The sequence below is a fragment of the Mauremys reevesii genome, linkage group 5, assembly GCF_016161935.1.
Source record: "Mauremys reevesii isolate NIE-2019 linkage group 5, ASM1616193v1, whole genome shotgun sequence".
Classification (NCBI taxonomy): Eukaryota; Metazoa; Chordata; order Testudines; family Geoemydidae; genus Mauremys; species Mauremys reevesii.
In genome coordinates this window covers 66,763,601-66,783,327 of record NC_052627.1, presented here as the reverse complement: position 1 = coordinate 66,783,327, position 19,727 = coordinate 66,763,601, and the positions used below count along the sequence as shown (strand labels likewise).

Sequence of the window (19,727 nt, the reverse complement as noted above, 5' to 3'; positions counted from 1 at the left end):
ACTTCATGGTTGTTCACTCAAAAGTTTACAACTGAAAATTGACTTAAAAAAGAAAGGGAAAGTTTCAGAGCTGTATTTAGTAGTTTACGTTTAACACAGTACTGTTCTGTATTTGCTTTTTTTGTCTCTGCTGCTGCCTGATAGTATACTTCCAGTTCCAAATGAGGTGTGTGGCTGACTGGTCAGTTCAGAACTCTGGTGTTCTGAACTCTGAGGTTCTATTGTAGACCTAACCATGTCCTGTCTTTGAACCAAGCTGCAGCCTTAGTTTGCCAAAGCTGTTGCCTTGCTTGGGAAAAAGTTAGGTCCATATACACTACAAGATAAGTGTGTTTTAACTATGTTGGGGGACAATAATATTGTACAAGTCCCAAGTCCCCCAGTTATTATAGTGTAGATAGTTCCTCAGATGTATTGTACAATTGTTACCCTACACTGCTTGAGTCAATTAATTTTAGAATTAACTCTGCTCATGTAATTTTAAAAGTGAATGGCAATCTAGGGCAATTCCTTATTTGCTTTACATTAAAAATATGGAAGATACACAATGACATACACATGTCAAATCAACACATTTATTGTATTTTGTAATCCACAAGTGCAAATCTAGCAACAAGTCAGTTTAGCAAATTACAACACAGCAAAGAAACGTAATGTAAATACTAAGAACACTGACAAAGTAACTTGAAGAGCAGCAAAAAAGGCTTCTAAAGTAAAAACAAAACCACCCTTTTTCTAACCCTAGCTAAAATGTACACCACCCACATGGGGAATGTTTCTGAACATATAGCCCGCTCTTCTGGAATTAATCGTTTGCATTATTCAGTGTGCAAATGGCTGGTCCATGCTCCTTATCAACTGATGGTATTTTGGTTTCTAAAGCAAATTCTTCCCATTTGCTCAAGGTTTAAGTGTAGTGCCAGTACCACAGTTTTAATGGGGTTGCTGTATTTGTATTACAAATTTAAATGTGTGTGTATATATATATATATATATATATATATATATATTTTAAATGAAGTCCAATTTCAGTGTATATAATTATAATGTACATAATTCTACCTGAATCCAAATAGGGTAGCATTATAGATACTTTAAAAATTTTAATAAAATTCTTGCAACAGATGATAAAAACTTTCAAGTCACCTATGTAATTTTTAAATTAAATTAATCTTTAAAGTTCTGCATATATACTTTAGAGTTGTGTATAAAATAGAAAAGCATTCCCACTAAGTAGATAATTACATTGTAGTAAGAATTTTCCCTACCACTTAGTAGCCAAGGGACAAGGTATATGCTTAACTTTTGCTTTTAAGAAAAGCAAAATATTGCTTTAATTTGTGATCGGGTGTTAGTTACCAGTTTGAGCCCAAAAGAAAGATGGAAGCAGTTTGTCTGTAGGAGGTTAAATGGGATATTTAGTTGGACTTCTTTTCTGTTAACAGTTCTTGATTCTTCTCTTTCTCTTGGTATGAAACATATTGATAGTCTGTACCAAAGATTCTGTCCCACCATGTGAAGGTTGAAGCATAGTTGCCAATGAAGTTCATGTGATGGAAATCATGAAAACGAGCCCCGGCATAGAAGGGCACTAGATGCAGGGGGTTCAGAGGAATATCGTAGCCACTAGAAAGAAAGAAAAAATAAATAAATAAAAAATAAAAAATACTGACCTATAAAGCATTTAGCATTTTGTTTAGAAACAAACAATGCCAGGCACCACTGATTACTTCTTGGTTTTCAGTAGGCTGCTAAAATTAAAATATCAACTACAGTTAAAACTCTGAAGTAGTTGCATGAAGAAATTTATTCCACTGTAATACAGAGAGAAACCCATCTATTAGGGCCATAGCACTAAAACTAGAGATTGTAGAATACCTATGGACCTGGAATGCTTAAGATGCTGTATTGTCGGATGCCATTATCAGTCTACTCCATTTCCAAATCAATGCTTAATTCCAAAAAGGCAGACTGAAAAATGAAAGCCAAAACACCCCAAACATCAGTACAATGATGAATATCGAACAAAGTCTTTTGTGTGGCATCTAAGCCAGAATGTACAGTACCAGATTGAGAAACACTTACTAAAATGTAGCTAAAAACCTCAACATTTAAGAAGTACTACAGAAAGGGAAATGACATTAAAGGATTTAACATGTTCATATTTTGTTGGTACTAGAAAGCCTCTTACACCACCTAGTGGCAAGATGGTGTTTAGATTTCATTTTTCTATAATATTCCTGTCATCCCACCCGTTAGTGTGACCACTTTGGGAAAAATATCCACTGACAGTTGTGGTTTCTATCTGCTGTTCACATTTAAACGCACTACTTCAATTTAGTTTTAGCCATTTTTATTTTATTTACGCTGCTGTAGTGTTGCATTCCTCAGTTCATAAGGCTTCAACAACAGCTTCCTCAAATGGAAGTAAAGTAAAATCACAGAAAATGTTAAAATTGATACGAAGAAGCTATTTGATCACCTGAAGAATGAGTCACTATTCTAACCTATAATATTTTATAACATTCTTGATCTTTTAATTTCTTTCCTATAAGTATGTTATAACTACATTGAGATTAGGTTAATTAAAAACAAGTAAACATTGTCCTCCAAGTCCCACAGAACATGTAGAAAAATGTAGACTGTCATTATTGACCACCACCTACATACAATTTTTCTTGGGAGCCGAACTGGGGCCCCTTAGGTTAAGAAAGCATTGGTTCACCAAGACAAGTCTCCCTGCGCAGGCAAGCCTATTGACAGAGAAGTTTAAGATGTACTACCTTGAGGTCCTCCTCCATTTTAGTAAAATAAAACCTCATTTATTCCATATGTTAGCAAACATTAGGTAATTTGTGTACTAAATATCAGATACTCTCGCTCTCAGGCTCCAAGTTCACCAAAGTGACGTGTAAGAGCTTCACTGGTGTCTGAGATTTACCTTTTTGTGATCTGTTTTTAAGAATGTATAATCCTGCCACCAATCTCACAAGCTGTGTTTCTGGTAGATGCTTTATGAAGTTGTTTTAGTGAGTGCCCTATCCTCCCACTCAAGGAGTTTTGCTATTAACATTGCCAAAACAGAACAAGAATTATTATTTTGGAAAGGATAAATGGCCGACTACAATACTGAAATGAAAGAAGCACCACAATCCTCCTCTGGCTGGCCTACACTATGTGTGTATTTCTATTCATAGCGTGGTAAAGAGCTCCTAGTATCATATGTACTTGCACAAAGATAGATGGACGAGCCAAGTATGGAAAAATCACTAACACGGAATGAGAGGATTTTACCTGTGTACATCAATGGTTTCCATTAAGCGACATATTAGCCAGGCCCACAGAAAAATCATATGGTTACAGAACACAATAATGCCAATGAAAAAACCAGCTCCAAGGATAAGCGTTTCCAGTGGATGTGCATACTCTGCTTGCATCCCAAATGGAGTCTGGGAGGAAAACAAAACATATACACACTGTAAGCACTTTTCTGTAGTATGCCAACACACTCAAGAGTCAGACCAGTTTAGAATAGAGGTAACTGTAAATAGGATGGTCTTGTGGACAGGGCACTTAAGAGACCAGGGTTCAATCCCTGGTTCATCCACTGGCTAGAAGTGATTTGCCCAAAAAGGCACATGATCAAGTGCTTCAGTTTCCTAGGAGTGTTCCCCTACCTCAGTGGGAAGGACAAAAACCACTGATGATTTTGAGTCACTCCAGTACTATGTAGTAAATCAAATGCTGTAATTGCCCTAATGAGATCAAGTTTTTATAAAAGCCTTAATATTTTTAAATACCTTCCACAACACAGGAACACATGTGAGTTTATAAAAGTTTGTATCTATTAATAGTGCTTCAGCTTGTAATATTAATAACATTCTTCATAATGTATTGCTAGATCAAAACAGTACTTTGACTGCCAACCAGAATCAGTAAAGTAAAAACAAAGCAGTTCTCAAAGGAAGAGTGTGGGACCCCTTTTTGTCCCTTAGGGGCCAACGAGGTCTAATGTAAGGAAGTGAAACAGCAATTAGTAATCTTACCACAGGTAAAATGGTAAGGGCCTAAGAATATTTAATGGATCATATACATCACATATTAGATAGTAGCATATAAGCCTGGGGCAGTCAAACCTTTTGGCCTGAGGGCTGCATAGGGTTTCAGAAGTTGTATGGATGGCCAGTTAGGGGAGGGGAGCGTGGGCCAGCCCCCCCACCCATCCTGTTCCCTGACAGCTCCTGCTCCTCCCTCCCCCCCCGTCCCCTGACCCCTGCCACCCCATCCAATCCCTCCCCTCATTCCTGATGCCCTCCTGCCCCCACCCCCGGACTCCTGGCCCATCCAACCATCCCTTCTCCCTGTTCCCTGACTGCCCCCGGAACCCCCACCCATGACTGCCCCCCACTGCCACATCCAACCCCCCCTCCTGGGACCCCTGCCCCCATTGAACCCCCCTGTTCCCTGCCCTCTGACCACCCCCACCCCTATCCACAGCCCCACCCCCTGACCAGCCCCCCCAAACTGCCCTGCCCTCTATCCAAACCCCCAGCTCCCTGCCCCCTTACCACACTGTCTGGAGCGCCAGTGGCTAGTGGTGCTACAGCCATGCCGCCTGCCTGGAGCCAACCACGTCATCACCACTGCACAGCACAGAGCACCAGGTCAGGCCGGATTCTGCAGCTATGCTGCCCAGCCGCCCAGAGCATTGCACTGGCGGCGGAGTGAACTGAGGCTGTGGGGGAGGGGTAACAGCAGGGGGAGAGGCCGGGGGTAGCGTCCCAGGCCAGGAACTCAGGGGCCAGGCAGGAGGGTCCCATGGGCCATAGTTTGCCCACCTCTGATATAAGCAGAAGAATTGTTGGCCTAGTGCAGTTAATAAGACCTTTGAAGAACCTTTTCAGAAATAAGAAGTCCAGAGAGAGAGCCTTTTTGGCTTGCTAGATATCCTGTTAAGTTTTTGGACTGTCTCGTGTTTGGGTACAGTAGACCTGCCAGATACACCTCTACCCCGATAGAACATGACCCGATATAACAAGAATTCAGATATAACGCGGTAAAGCAGTGGGGAGCCCGGGCCCTTTAAAGCACCACCCGAGCCCCGCTCCTTTACCACATTATATCCGAATTCGTGTGGAGCCCCAGGCCCTTTAAATCACCACCCGAGCCCAGCTACTGGAGCCCCAGGGTTCTGGCTGCCAGAGCCCCAGCGAGGATTTGAAGGGCCTGGTGCTCCAGCTGCTGTGTGGAGCCCCAGGCCCTCTAAATCCCTGCCCGAACACTGACGGTGATTTAAAATGGCCCAGAGCTCCACACAGCAGCTGGAGCACCAGGCCCTTTAAATCATCGACTGAGCCTGGTTGCCAGAGCCCTGGCGGGGATTTGAAGGGCCAGAGGCTCCAGCCACTGTGGGGAGCCCCAGCCACTTTAAATCCCCACCTGAACCCCAGCGGTGATTTAAAAGGGCCCGTAGCCCCCCCCCCGCAGTGGCTGGAGCACTGGGCCCTTTAAATCACCGCAGGGGAAGCCAGTCCAGTCTGGCGTGGCATACCAGCTCTTGCCAGTGTGCCGTACCGGACCGAACCCAATATAACGCGGTCTCACCTATAAGGCGGTGAGATTTTTTGGTTCCCAAGGACTGCGTTATATCAGGGTAGAGGTGTATAATAAGGATAAAAAAGGAAAGTCCCCAAAGTCCCTCTCAAATAATAAGATTAATAGCTTTGTTATTGCTAATACATAGATAAATGTTATAATCTAGTGTGTAATGCAGAATTTCATATTTAGTCATAATTATATAACAAATCACAATAGCATGTTCATAAAAGTAGGATGCCATTCTGGGTACACAAAAATGCACTGAGACTTAAGCATCTGCCTTGTTTATGTACAGCCTTGTGTTTGTGTACATGAGGCCAATTCATTGGCCTATCATCCCTATCTGATCACTGGGTGTGGCATTCTGTACCAATGCTGAAATAAACCTGTTCCTTGGATTTAAACCTGGAGTTCACAAGTGGCTATTGTCTGCTACACCAAGCAGTGGTGGTCTGTTTGCTAGGTTCATAAGGTAAACTGTGGACCTGGTTGGTAGTCCTGAAACATCCTTACAAAATGAGAATTATATATAAAATATACTAATTCACCACATCTAAGTTCAGGAAATACAACACTAAAAACAGTTTTAAAAGAAGAACACTGTCAACTTGAATTTTTTAAGACTACTTTTGGACCTTTTTTTTTTTTTTTAATCCTTAAGAGCATATAGGGTTTTTTGCTGCCCTACTACTGTTTATTATAAGGGTCTTTTTAGGACTGTACAAGGCAAACAATTAAAGTGACTATATTTAGGATGTTAATTGCCCAAACCAACCTTGCAGCTATAAACTTTCAGCTCAGATTTCTATAATAATCTTAAAGTACAATAAAGATTATGGCATAGTAATTATAAAGTTTACTATAATCTTAGTGAAATTTATAGCAGGTTAAAAATCTTCTAACAAATGTGATTGTCAAACTGACAGTGTGCCATTAAATACAACAAATGAATAATCAAGTAAACAGTCACCATCCTGACAGTCAGATGATATAAGGTAGGTATCAGAATGTGGCTGCCATTTGAGTGAAAGGGAGAGAAGAGAGAGTTGTTACACGACACGTTTGGGTTAATTTAACAGTTATGGAAACCACCTAGCAGTGGTTTACCCCAGTACTTATAACTGTGCTTAATTGATATAAGAAAAAACTAGCTAGGTGTAAAAATATTTTGTAAGATTGGCTGTTCTCCCAATTTCCAAATGGACACAAGATCTATTTAAATATGCTTTATTAATACAGTTTTTAATATAACCAGGACGCCTACAATAAACACATAAGGTTGAAATCATTAAAGTAGTACGTACTATGAACTCATGATGAACTTTATGGATGTACTTGTATATTCTCTTGTGATGCAAGAGTCTATGCAGGAAATAGTGCCAGGCATCCTCAATCACTGCACATCCAAAACACCGGACAAGTAGCACGTACCTTTTAATAAAATATATATAGATAATGTTAGCTATAGCAAGATTAAAACATATGAGAAAAAAAAAACCCAGTATTTTTATTTGCTAACAGGCCAAATCCTGAAACTTTTATTAAGGAACACACCATTATTTCACCAGGATGTATGTGCAGGGAGAAGCTCTGCAAACTTGGGCTGTACATTTAACTTTAAGTACAATTTTAACAACCAGATAACAGCATATGCATGTGCTCACACTGCACATGAGTAGCTCTTTTATTGATCTACTACTAACAAATACCGCTGAATAGAGTACCTAAAATTGTACATATATTTCTTCACTAACAAAACATATGTTAAATTTTAAGGACTATACTCAGTGGTATTTGTCAGCAGATCAATGCAAATTGTTAAATGAGTTAACGTGCAATACAGCAAACTTCTTAATTTGGCTGTTGGCACGCATGTGTGCTCTCACACACACCCACCCACCCCTGTATATATAGGAAAAGATAAAGCAGCATTAGCACTAGAAAGGAGATAACTTAGTACCCTGCAAAAAATTGTAAATATATATATATAATTTTTTTATAAAAATAAATAAATAAAGTTACTGTATGTAATATTTCTCCTGACACTAAAACTAGGACAAGAGGCACTTAAAAAACATAAGGGCTGCTATTTAAAAATGTATTGGTTTACGGACAGAAGGATGTGCACATGATACAGTCTCTTTCTTAAGGTACATAATGCAGTATGTGGGTAGCGCATCATGTTATTTCTGGAAATGAGCCAGATGGCTCAAAAAATATTAGATACTTGCATATACAAGGGTGCTCACGAGCCCACAGATGGTGTCTTAAGTTCCAGCCACACTGTATCCCTTTTTGGATTTAGTTTTTCAAATCCTATCCCTCCAGGATTTGAACAATGTTGCAGGCATTCGGCATAATATCAAATATAGGACCCCAGCCTGGTCCCATTATTGCAACGGGATAAACTTCAGGGAGAACAGGACTGGGTCTATGAACTACACATTCATTCAGTACAATCACATGAATGTGCAGCACACCAAGTTCCCTAGCAGCTGGGAACATTTCACAGGTACTGTCATCTGTTCTTCTAACAGACAGTTGGAACAGAAGTACAAAACAACATTTCAACAGTTTCCACCTACCATCTTGGCATCCTTTCCCAGTCGTAAGGGATACTGAAGTACTCTATGAAATAGTAGGTACCACATATCAGAGGAAGCTGAACACAGAAGTGATTGAAGAGAAGTGTTTTTAAACACTTCCACTGCTTCTCCCACGTTTCTGGTTTATCCTAGGAAAAAGAAGTTTCCAATCATCAGTCCTACTATGCAATATCATTGCAGAAATTCAGAAAAAGTAATTCTGAAGATTTGACTTCAAGCTACAAAAGAGAAAAAGCATTCACTGAATTTTCTACTTTGCCAAGCTATGCTTTAGTATTACAGACATGCAGTGCTGTAATGAACTAGCTAGTCTTTAGGTCAACTACTGGTCTCTACTGGATAGACCTGTTCAACTGTGTTTGATGCATACTATACGGATAAAAGCTGATAAATATTTTCCTTTGCTCAGTAGTAGGGGCCTGTACTTTTGGATAAATTTCTGACCACCGAGTAGTCCTAAGTAGTCTGCGTGTGCATAACAATGACAATTGTAAAATTTTAGGTGGTCCCAAACATACAATCATATTTTAGGTGTTAGAGGTACATATGCAGTAAGTTAGAATGAAGTGAATCCTTAGGTGATTTTCACTCTTTTAGTGGGTTTAAGTCAACTCGTCAAATTAGAAAGAAAGAGGAGCAAATGAACAGACTGATGTGTTAATTATGTGACCTGGAAAAAGTATAAATGAGAAGCAAAAGCCTGAAAGAAAGTGGGGTTTCCTATAATTCGTTTTTCCTTTCTAAAAGAAAAAAAACAAACAAATCAGGTCTTGTCTACCCCGGAAGATTATGGGCCACTGGAGAGCTAGCAGGATGACATCACAGCACAATAAAGCGAAAACTGACTGAGATGAACAGCTGACTTAAGTCAATCTATTTGTTTTTGTTGACATCTATTTAACTCTATCACTACATTAACTTGGGGACAGGGGAGAGAAAAATCACCTAAAATTTAGCATCCCACCAATTCAAGGATTGCGAAAATTCCTAAACCACATAAAAGAGATCCCTGATTTTGCTGGAGAATAGGTGTGGATATGGAGGTGAAGGCAAACCAAATAATTTTCATATTTCTTATAAAGAGCATGAAACCATTCTCTGCTTCTTACATATGTCAATAAACTGGCAAGTTATTTTTCTCCATTTGCAACTCAGCCTTCAATTAACCGAATAAAGTCTCAATGACTAAACATGAGATAATTTCAATCTAACATGAGATCAAAATAATTCTTTTGGACACACAAAAGGGTCATTTAACAAAGTATGGTCAGCCCAACTCTAATTCTACAGTCTCAGTTTTCAATCACCTGGAAAGTAGGTTCCTAAGCAGTTTCAACCTGCTGGTAGGTAAAAGATGTGAGAGAAAGGTACCAAAAGGGACTGAAGGGAGAACTGTTTGTAGGGGGTCAAAGGATACAGGTGTTACCTCAGTTTTCCTAGAAACCAACCCAGGGTTACACTTATATTGGTTTTATTAAATGCCACTATTGGATCAAACAGAAAAAGGACGGAGCTTATTCATGCACGCACACATTCATTGCATTCAGACCCTCATGCACCCACATACTCTCACAGGCGGAGTGTTACCGGAGACAGCAGAGGAAGCAGATCTGAGACGGCCAGCGGGTCACGAAAACAGCGGGCTTATGTGCATGCCTTCTTCCTTTCTTGGAACTGAGCGGCTCCTGTCACGTACACTGAGTTTCCCTTCTGTGTCCATCACTGAGAAGCATATCCAGGCCTTATTCCTTTTATGCAAACCAAGTTTTTCTTTTCTTTACAGCACCCCATGATTGCCTTCTCAGGGCAGATTACATCAGACACACCTGGCTCTGGGCTCTTTTCTCCTTGCATTTCCTCTCTGCCCAGTCCCACACACACTCCCTTGTTCACACTCTCTCTGATTGCGTGATGGAATATTGCAAAGCTTGGAGGTTTATACAAGTGGTAACTGAAAAGGTTACATAGCTTGCAAAAGTTACAAAAAACTTAAAAGGCTATGCTAACAATAACTAAAGTTACAAAGTTTGCCAAAAGGTTACAGAACTTAATGATCAGACTAGCAATGACTGAAAAGTTACAAATCTTACAATCGCATTTTACTGGATTGAGCGGAGGCTTTACATAACAGGCAGATTGGGTAAGAGCAGAGGCAGGGCAGTTCAGAGTGATGAGCGGTCGGTGTATTTCTGAGGGTGGAATTTGGGTACATTATATCTCAAGTTGTAGTTATTTTCTTTTTAATACAAATTCCTTTGTGTTGTATTGTTTTTTTTTCTGTCCTTTAACCTTTAAAAGCAGGTCACGTAGGAGACCAAAAACTAAAGCAACCTTCTTTTACAGGGGTTTGGCCCATAGGTGCCAACTCCGTGGGTGCTCCAGGGCTAGAGAACCCATGGGGAAAAATTGGTGGGCCCCCCACCCCAGCTCACCTCACCTCCGCCTCCTCCCAACTGTGCTGCCCCGTCCTGCTTCTCCCCCCTCCCTCCCAGCGCTTACGCCACAAAACAGCTGTTTCTCATGGCAAGCCTGGGAGGGAGAGGGAACACGGCACAGTCAGGGGAGGAAGCGGGGCCGGGATTTGGGGAGAGGTCCAATAGGGGCAGGGTGGGGTGGAGTCAGGACGGGGGCGCGAGCACCCACTAGAGAAAAAAAGAATTGGTGCCTGTGGTTTGGCCACAAATTGGAACAATTCATTTTTATTTTTTTTAACATGTAACCTCCAAGTTCTCCTAAACAGCTTTTCTATAAAAAGTGATAATAAAATAAGTGTTTATTAGCAGTTGTTCGCACTGCAGTCATACCAAACTCATGGATGACTTTACCACTTGCAAGCCTCATTCAGATTAAAATCTATACCATGCCAACATATGCACTTCTCCACTTCATTATACACACCACACACACACACACTTAGATGAGTGCAAGGGTACAAAGAGAAGCTGGGGATTCAAGTCTGTTGCAAGGATGTGTTGGACAGATCATCCCATTTAACAGTCACAGCTATGACATCTATATTTTACTTAATATTTTCCAACCACATTATTTAAGCATTTATATACTTAAGTTTCACAATAATTTTTCAACACTCACTGTTTTAGAACAAGCTTGATTTTAAATCCAGTACTTAATATGAACATGTAAGTCAGGCAAGCGGGGAAAAAACAATCACCAGGTTGCATTGGATGGGCAGATTACCTGTTATTATGGAATGAAATTCACTCATATGTGGACAGCTTGCTCAATGTTTTCTGTATTACAGAAACGTTGCATTGTCCCTTCAAGGGGATGTGGGTGGAGATGTCCCACAGGGAAGGCCAGAGGTCCCCATCTTGGCACCAAGCCAACATAGGGGAGTACTAGGAACAGGGGAGGGGAAAGGTTCACAGCAGTGATATTTAGACAGAGGCATGCAAATGGCTCTTTAATATGTCTCCTGCAGTTCTTTGCAGCACATCATATTGTTAGTAGCCAATCAGGATGCTTTTACTGTTATTAACCAATTAAATTATCAAATTGCACTAAGTTATTAACTTATTTGCTATGAGACTATATATACATACTTTACATATAAAAACTAAATATTTCCTCTGTCATACTGTTTAAATCTATATACACTACAGTACTAGAGTAAATGAAACAATTCACAGTACTGTAGCTCTTTTGGGTAATGTTGATAGCTATTTTGGCTCCTGAACCACTTAAGTCTGAGTATCACTGGGCTACAGGATCCAGATTTATGCTTAGCCAAGAACCCAAATCTTCCACACACAGGCATGTAGCCTCCATAACATAGATTGGAATAGAACAGTGATTGAAGAGGATGTGCTGCAAAGTTGCAATGGATCCCTTCCCCTCCCACAAAGCTGAAGGAGTTCCATCACTAAACCCAATAACCCGTGGCTTCATATAGGTGGAAATGAGGTGTGTGAGCCTTCTATAAAATAGATGAGCATATCGAGAACAGATATTTCTACATTCTAAGATTCCTGACCACTTGTAAAATATCAAGTTAGAATATCAAAGCAACCAGAAACCTGTGAATTCACAATTCTTTGTCTTACCTGCTGAATTTTATACTTTCGCATATAAGGTATAAACTGAAATATAAATCCAGGTAGACAGAGCAAAAAGTAGGAAAGTTCATGAACTATGAGTGATCCCCATGTTGCAATCTGGAATTTGGTGTAATTGTCCAGCATATAGTTCCAAGCATTTTTAAATGGTTGCTGCAGTGGATTGTCAGGCAAGAAAGAGTCGATGTATTCCACAGCCAGATAAGCTGAATTCAGGATGTCAATACTCTCATTCACTGCCATTGTTCAAATATAACACTTCACACTTGCAGTTTCTCTGCAGAATTCTAGAAACAGCCTATAAATTTTAAAAGGTAAAATTGAATTTGTTACTGGCAAATTGATGCTATTCAAACAGCCATATACTTAAATTTTACAAAGGTTAAATTCAAGGGTTAACAAGTACACTGTAAAAATACATTGTACTTTAGAAAAAGCACAAAACTATCATGTAAACAGAATCAACAGGTCCAATCCTACAGTTAATCTGAAATCAGCTCAAGTGAGTAGAGGGCTGAAGGATAAACTCGAACAGGGGAGTGCACAAGGGAGGGCAAGCAGAGGCATGGACTCTACCCAATAATTGGCAGGGTCACAGATCTCCTCCACCTCCTCCAAAATGGTCAACATAAGAACAGCCATACTGGGTCAAAACAAGAGAACATAGCCCATTATTCTGTCTTCCAACAGCGGCCAATGCCAGGTGCCCCAGAGGGAATGAACAGAACAGGTAATCATCAACTGATCCATTCCCTGTTGCCCATTCCCAGCTTCTGGCAAACAGAGGCTAGGGATACTATCCCTGCCCATCCTGGCTAATAGCCATTGATAGACCTAGCCTCCATGAATTATCTAGTTCTCTTTTTTAACTCTGTTGTAGTCTTGGCCTTCACAACATCCTCTGGCAAGGAGTTGCACAGGTTGATGGTGCATTGTGTAAAGAAACACTTCCTTGTGTTTGTTTTAAACCTGCTGCCTATTCATTTCTATTAGTGACCCCTAGTTCATGTGTTATGAGTAAATAACACTTCCTTATTTATTTTCTCCACTGATACCAGTCAGCTCTGGGTTTGGTAAAGCGAAGGCAGGAACTAGAGCTTGAGAAAAAGCAGTAACAACAGCATTTGAATAAATGTGAGACAGACGGGTGTGAACTGAGAGCAGAAAAGCTCAGAATGGTGACTGTACTTAGAGATATACAAGAGGAGAGAGACAAGGCAAGCAGGAACGCAGAACAGTATAGAAAAGAGTTAACACACAGAGAAGTTCTGTTAGAAGAAGCACGAGCAGCAACTCACTTCTTGGCAGAAGAGAACAGGGCAGCAAAGGAAGCAGCAGACCAGCAGGCATGTGAAACAAAGATTAGTAAATTGTGTGCCCAACTTAGTGCCCATAAGGGGGTGGTAGCAGCTGTAAGGTTAAGAGAGGCTTGTGATTTGCTCTGTTAGAGAGAGAGAGAGAGCGAGAGTGTGTGTGTGAGTTCATCCAGTTCTGGGGCTGGACGAACACAGCCCTAGGGGACTTAGGTCCTGCAGGATAGCTCCACTGGGAGGGGACTTGCATAAGGGAGAAGTAGAGCTCCATATTAAAACCCATGTAACACAAGCAGTACATTGATAGAATTACAGAAACCCCCCCCCCATCCTCAGAAGAATAACCTGAATAAATGAGCATACCTCCAAAGTAATGGGCAAATATGGTACCACCATGCTTGTCATGATTTTATAGACCTCTAGCATATCCCTACTTAGTCGTCTCTTTTCCAAGATGAAAAGTCCCAGTCTTATTAATCTCTCCTCATATGGAAGCCGTTCCATACCCCCAGTCATTTTTGTTGCCCTTTTCTGAATCTTTTCCAATTCCAATATATCTTTTTTGAGATGGGGCAACCACATCTGCATGTAGTAGTAGTATTCAAGATAGGGGCATATATGGATTTATACAGAGGCGATATGATATTTTCTATCTTATTATCCATCCCTTTCTTAATGATTCCCAGGATTCTGTTTGCTTTTTTTGACTGCCGCTACACATTGAGTGGATGTTTTCAGAGAACTATCCACAGTGATTCCAAGATCTCTTTCTTGAGTGGTAACAACTAATTTAGACCCAATCATTTTATATGTATAGTTGGGATTGTTTTCTAATGTGTATTACTTTGCATTTATCAACATTTAATTTCATCTGCCATTTCGTTGCCCAGTTTCGAGATATACTTTTTGTAGCTCTTCACAGTTTGACTGGGATTTAACTATTTTGAGTAGTTTTGTATCATCTACAAATTTTGCCACCTCGCTGTTCACCCCTTTTTCAAATTTAAATTGCTATTCATGCCCCTGAATCCAAATGTTTCTAATAACTGGTTTGGTGGCAAGCCACTACAGAGAATCTGTACCTAAACTTCTATCATCATTAACTTTTAGTTCTTTTAGAAGTGTAACACTGATATCAATCACCATTATAAAATTCTGTTCATTCACTGAGCAAGGAGGCTTCTTTTCAAATGTTGAGTAAAGCAACTCTTTTTATTGTTTCAACCTTAAACAATTCCTCTAAGTAAACACACTGGTAAGTAAAATGGCAGTTAGGGAGACTGATATAAAAAATATTCACTACACTAAAAGTAGAACTTTTTGTGGCTAAGTACAGGTGAATTTCTTCAGACTATTCAGAAGTGTTGGTCAACAACTTCCCATTAAATTATTATTTTGGGAAAAAACTGGGGGGTTGATTAAATAAGAATTTTCATGGAAAGTACCTGGCCTCATCAAGAACTTTTGATTTTGTTGGAAAGCCTTCCCCCGCCCCATTTTGGCCAAACTTTGTCAGTAAAAACTTGATATTTTAAACTAAACGAAAAACTCCATGCAGCTTTTGGGTACTGTTTTGGGTAACCATTGCTCAAGTTTAAACATGGCATGTAATCGAAAATTTACTTGCTTAAAACTGTTAAATATTTTGATTCCTAAACACAAGGATCTTATGTGTGTTACTGCGAACACAGTGTGTATATCCACAGAGCAGAACAAAATGATTCAAACTGCATGATTAATTACTTATCAGAAGCCAAACAATATATACAATTTAAAATCCAATGGCAAAACAACCCATATGTTAAGTTAGGATATACTCACTAGACCCCAAGGCATAATTTCTTTTCTTTTATAGTCAAGAAATAGAACACTTTAGGGCAGATACTCAGACCCGAGTGGTTCAAGAGCCAAATTAACCATCAGCATTACCCAAAAGAGCCACAATAGCGTGAATTCATTGTTTGATTTAGTACTATATATGCCAATGATGGGGGATTTATATACATATGTTATTCTCACAGTAAAAGGACTAACCAAATATTTTATCAACTACAACTGGTTAACAACATGGTAAAAACACCCTGATTGGTTAACAGCTAAAAATCACACAGTGTTTTAATATCATGCACTGGAGAGAGCTTTGCAATGGGGTCACAGTATCGCTGGTTTAGGGATTACTTGTAAGGCTGCTTTTCCCTCTCTCTTTTTAACTGCAGCATGGCTACAGGTCTGGTTGACTGGCTCGGTAGCTGGCCCTGACACTAGCACTTTTCACAATCATATCTGCTCTGACTCTTGGACAAAATTAAAAGCTTGCCAGCAGCAGGGCAACGCACCCAGCCTCCGAACAGCGCGCAGCCCCGGGCGAGGGGTGCCGGCCACACTGAGCTCCTCCCGCTGCCAGGAGACCGGAGCAGCGAAGCCCAGCGCCGAGCCCCCAGCCCCCCACTCACCTGCACAGCGACAGCACCTGCGCCTGCCCCTCACTCACTCACACACCTCAGCCGCGGCACCAGCAGCACCGTCACCCGCTTCTCACTCATCAACAACAGCAGCAGCACCAGCTCGCGACTCCAGTTCCTGACGTGCGCTCTCCTATTGGCCGCACAACACCCCTGCGCCGCTGTGATTGGCTCTCCGGCGGGAACCGGTCCCCGTCAGGCGTGGGGCGGATGGGGGGGGACAGAACGGCCCACCAGATGATGATTGGCAGAAGGGATGGAGTGAGCATAGTGAGATCTCGGAGCGCAGCCAATGAGGAGCGAGGAAGCCCAGGTGACGACGCCATTAGAAGGAGACGGGCTGAGGGGTTCGCCCCAGGTGGGAAGGAGAGGCGGGGCCGTTACCATGGTTACTTTTCCCATCATCACTTTCCTAAGCGCCTCGGGGGATGGACGGGCTTGTTAGACGCTTCGCTTTCAACGTGGGAGAAAATGGCGTTAGGGGAAGACCGCGCGTTTGGTGCGCGCCTTGTGGCTCGGGCAGGGGCCCGACCAGCCCGTAACAGCAGGGCTGCGAGAAGGCGGTGGGGGCAGAAAGGAACAGGCCCAGGTCCCGCCCCACGCGAGCCGAGCGCAAACCTTCCCGGTGCCCGGGAGCGGGGCCGTGGCGGGAGGACTCGTTCTGGAGCACCCGGCCGAGGTGATTTTCCCTACGCGCTGTGGGAGCGCCTGGGGTGGAGTGGCTGCTCGCTACAGGCCAGCGGCTCTCCGACGTCATTGCATCACGAGCCCCGTATGACCAGCAACGTACGGGTGGACTGAAGTCTGAGCCTGGCCAAGCCTCCTTCCTCAGTACTGGGGGGAACAAAGCCTGAGCCCCATTGAGGGGGAAGGGGGACAAAGGCCGAGAGCTTCAGCCCCAGATAGGGGGCTTGTAACCTGAGTCTTGTTGCCCAGGGCTGAAGCCCTCAGGCTTTGGCCCCAGGCAGTCTAAGCCAGCCCTGGTGACCCCATTAAAGCAGGGTCCTGACCCACAGTTTGGGAACAGCTGTTATAGGCTGTCCATAGAATATCAGGGTTGGAAGGGACCTCAGGTCAGAGCCATTGTATAAAATACCATTTGGACTGTGGGTTTAATAAAGGAATGTCTGCTTAAAATTAGTATCTGGTCTCTGCTATTAATATTATAGCAATCTACTGGCCCTATTAATATTTCTTTCAAATAATTCCAACAGGTTCAGTCCCCCATGGAGTAGGCACAGTGTGGTTCCACTCACTGCTATCCAGGCAAAACCTGGGTCCACTAGCTGAAGGGGGGGAGAGCTATCCCTGCTTTATTCTAGGGCAACTGAGACCACACATGAGGGGATTTAGCCTACTTTCTTATTCTGACTCAGCTGGTAGCTTGATATAGGCCTGGCCTGTTCCATACTTCTGACAAGGGAGTTAACACTATTCATGGGGTGTTACCACTTAGATTTTCTGTCTTGGTGGTTATTTCTCATGTCTTAAATTATACTCCTTTGAGAGTTAAGATGTACTTACCTGTAAAACAGGTTAGCTATCTCTGCTGATTACATTTCAAATTGTCACCATATAGGAAGTAGTATTACATGTTATTTACCTTGGCATCTATTTACCAGTTACAAAACTACAAATAAGCACAATATTTAAAATGAGTTTCCCTCTTCCAATGCTGGGGATTGGCAACTAACACCTAAACCAATATGGCTATCTACAAGGTCTAAGATAAATAATTATAGAGAAAATATCAAGACACAGACACTGAATAGCTCTGGCTTATAACCGCAGCTGGTGAGACAGAAGTGAGTGGTGATTGGGCCACTCTGACATGCCCTCAATCTGAGGCATGAGGACACTGAGGGTGCATGCCAGGCCACAAATAACACTGCTACCTAAATGTCTCTGTTCAAGCATATGAGGTGCAGGTGTGCCAAGAGTGGAATATGAAAAAAGAGAGACACACACAAGCACTTGAAGAACTATGTTCTCTGAGTTGAATAATGCAGTTGAAATTAGAAAGGTCACATCCACTAGTTCTCTAAATCAACAACTTAGAGCACTGAGACACAGTAGTGACCAAAATATTTATTATGAGCTGACAGGTAGGCTGGTCAACAGAAGAGAAGACCTAGAAAAACAAAGGGAGGAGAGGTTTGATGAGAATCAAAGCAGCAACAACTGATGCAAAAGTTGGATGCACTACCTGTTGGAAGAGTATCTGTTGACTGAAGTCAAGAAGGAACTACCTGGAAGTTTCTAGATACTGAGATAGTGGCAGTTGATAGCACATGCTGAGTGGAAAGGTAGGCCTTACACTGGGGTAGGCAAACTTTTTGGCCTGGGGGCCACATCAGGGTTGTGCAACTGTATGGAGGACTGGGTAGGGAAGGCTGTGCCTCCCCAAACTGCCTGGCCCCTGCCCCCTATCCACCCCCTCCCCCCTTCAGCTGGGCCAGAGCCCCTCGGCTAGCACCAGGACCGGCACCGCGGGGCCCGACTCGCCGGGCCGGAGCCGCTTGGCCGAAGCCGCTCGGCCAGAACTGCGGTGCCGGCCGAGCGGGCCCGGCCCGGGGAGTCGGGCCCCACGGTGCTGGTCCCGGTGCCGGCTGAGCGGCTCTGGCCCAGCCCAGCTTGGGGAGTTGGGCCCCGCGGCGCCGGTCGCGGTCCCAGCGGAGTGGACCCGGTCCCGGCCCCAGGCCGTGTGGTAAGGGGGCTGGGCGGGGGTGTTCGGTGGGTTGTGGGGGGGGGCATCGGGGTCAGGGCGGTCAGAGGGCAGGGAAGAGGGGGATTGAATGGGGGCAAGGGTCCCGGGGGCAGTCAGAGGAGCAGGGGGTGGATGAGGTGGTGGGGCAGTCAGGGACAGAGAGAAGGGTGGTTGGATGAGGCAGAGGTCCTGGGGGCCATCAAGAATGGGAGGAGGGGTTGGATGGGGCGGCAGGGGGCAGTCAGGGGACAGGGGGGGGGGATGGTCAGGAGTCCTGGGGGTGTCATGAACATGGGGGGGGCTGGATGGGACGGGGGGCCCTCCCTCAGTGAGGAGAGGAGGAGGGAGGAGGAGGAGGAATTTGCAGCTCATCACTGGACGGAACTCATATCCCTATCTTGGCACCGGACCACCAGGACAGCCAGTACATAAACCGCAAGGGGTACTTTTCAGTGGTGAGCAAGCACTGGTGGATTACAAGGGACGTTTCACCAACATCAATGTGGGATGGCCGGGAAGGGTTCATGATGCTCGCGTCTTCAGGAACACTAGTCTGTTTAAACAGCTACAGCAAGGGATTTATTTCCCAGACCAGAAAATAACTGTTGGGCACTTTGGTCCATGCTAGTGTGGGGTAGATTCACACACCAGGTTTCTGTGAACTGAAGGTTCATGTAGACAAGCCCTTAGTAAGTGGTCTCTGTCCAGTTCCTAGTGAACAAGTATCCATGTCACAAAACCACCACCAGAGTTGGATCTATGATGTGAGTGGAATAACAGAGACTTGGTGGGATAACTCACATGACTGGAGTACTGTCATGGATGGATATAAACTGTTCAGGAAGGACAGGCAGGGCAGAAAAGGTGGGGGAGTCGCATTGTATGTAAGAGAGCAGTATGACTGCTCAGAGCTCTGGTATGAAACTGCAGAAAAACCTGAGTCTCTGAATTAAGTTTAGAAGTAT

The 19,727-nt window shown here is 42.9% G+C and overlaps 1 protein-coding gene across 3 annotated transcripts; it reads right to left on the bottom strand.

Annotated features, from left to right (window-relative positions):
* Positions 1-561: 561 nt before the first annotated feature.
* Positions 562-16,766, bottom strand: MSMO1 (methylsterol monooxygenase 1). Of its 3 annotated transcripts, none has more exons than XM_039542725.1 (6): positions 16,093-16,766; positions 12,269-12,578; positions 8,184-8,332; positions 6,903-7,029; positions 3,295-3,449; positions 562-1,626 (listed from the first exon to the last, which is right to left on the bottom strand). In XM_039542725.1, exons 2-6 carry the CDS (start codon positions 12,521-12,523, stop codon positions 1,419-1,421), a joined length of 894 nt encoding a protein of 297 aa, XP_039398659.1. In that variant the 5' UTR covers positions 12,524-12,578; positions 16,093-16,766; the 3' UTR covers positions 562-1,418. The 3 variants fall into 3 exon arrangements, with proteins under 3 accessions (XP_039398659.1, XP_039398658.1, XP_039398660.1); XM_039542724.1 differs by having other exon boundaries at positions 16,047-16,765; XM_039542726.1 differs by lacking the exon at positions 12,269-12,578 and having other exon boundaries at positions 16,047-16,762.
* Between the last annotated feature and the right edge of the window lie 2,961 nt (positions 16,767-19,727).

Excerpts from the sequence above, each read along its gene's own strand:
- MSMO1 (XM_039542725.1), bottom strand. The coding sequence starts at position 12,523 with ATGGCAGTGAATGAGAGTATTGACATCCTGAATTCAGCTTATCTGGCT. Across the intron at positions 8,333-12,268 it reads GAAAGTATAAAATTCAGCAG|GATAAACCAGAAACGTGGGA; the intron begins GTAAGACAAAGA and ends TCTTTTTCCTAG. Across the intron at positions 7,030-8,183 it reads TGGGAAAGGATGCCAAGATG|GTACGTGCTACTTGTCCGGT; the intron begins GTAGGTGGAAAC and ends TTTTATTAAAAG.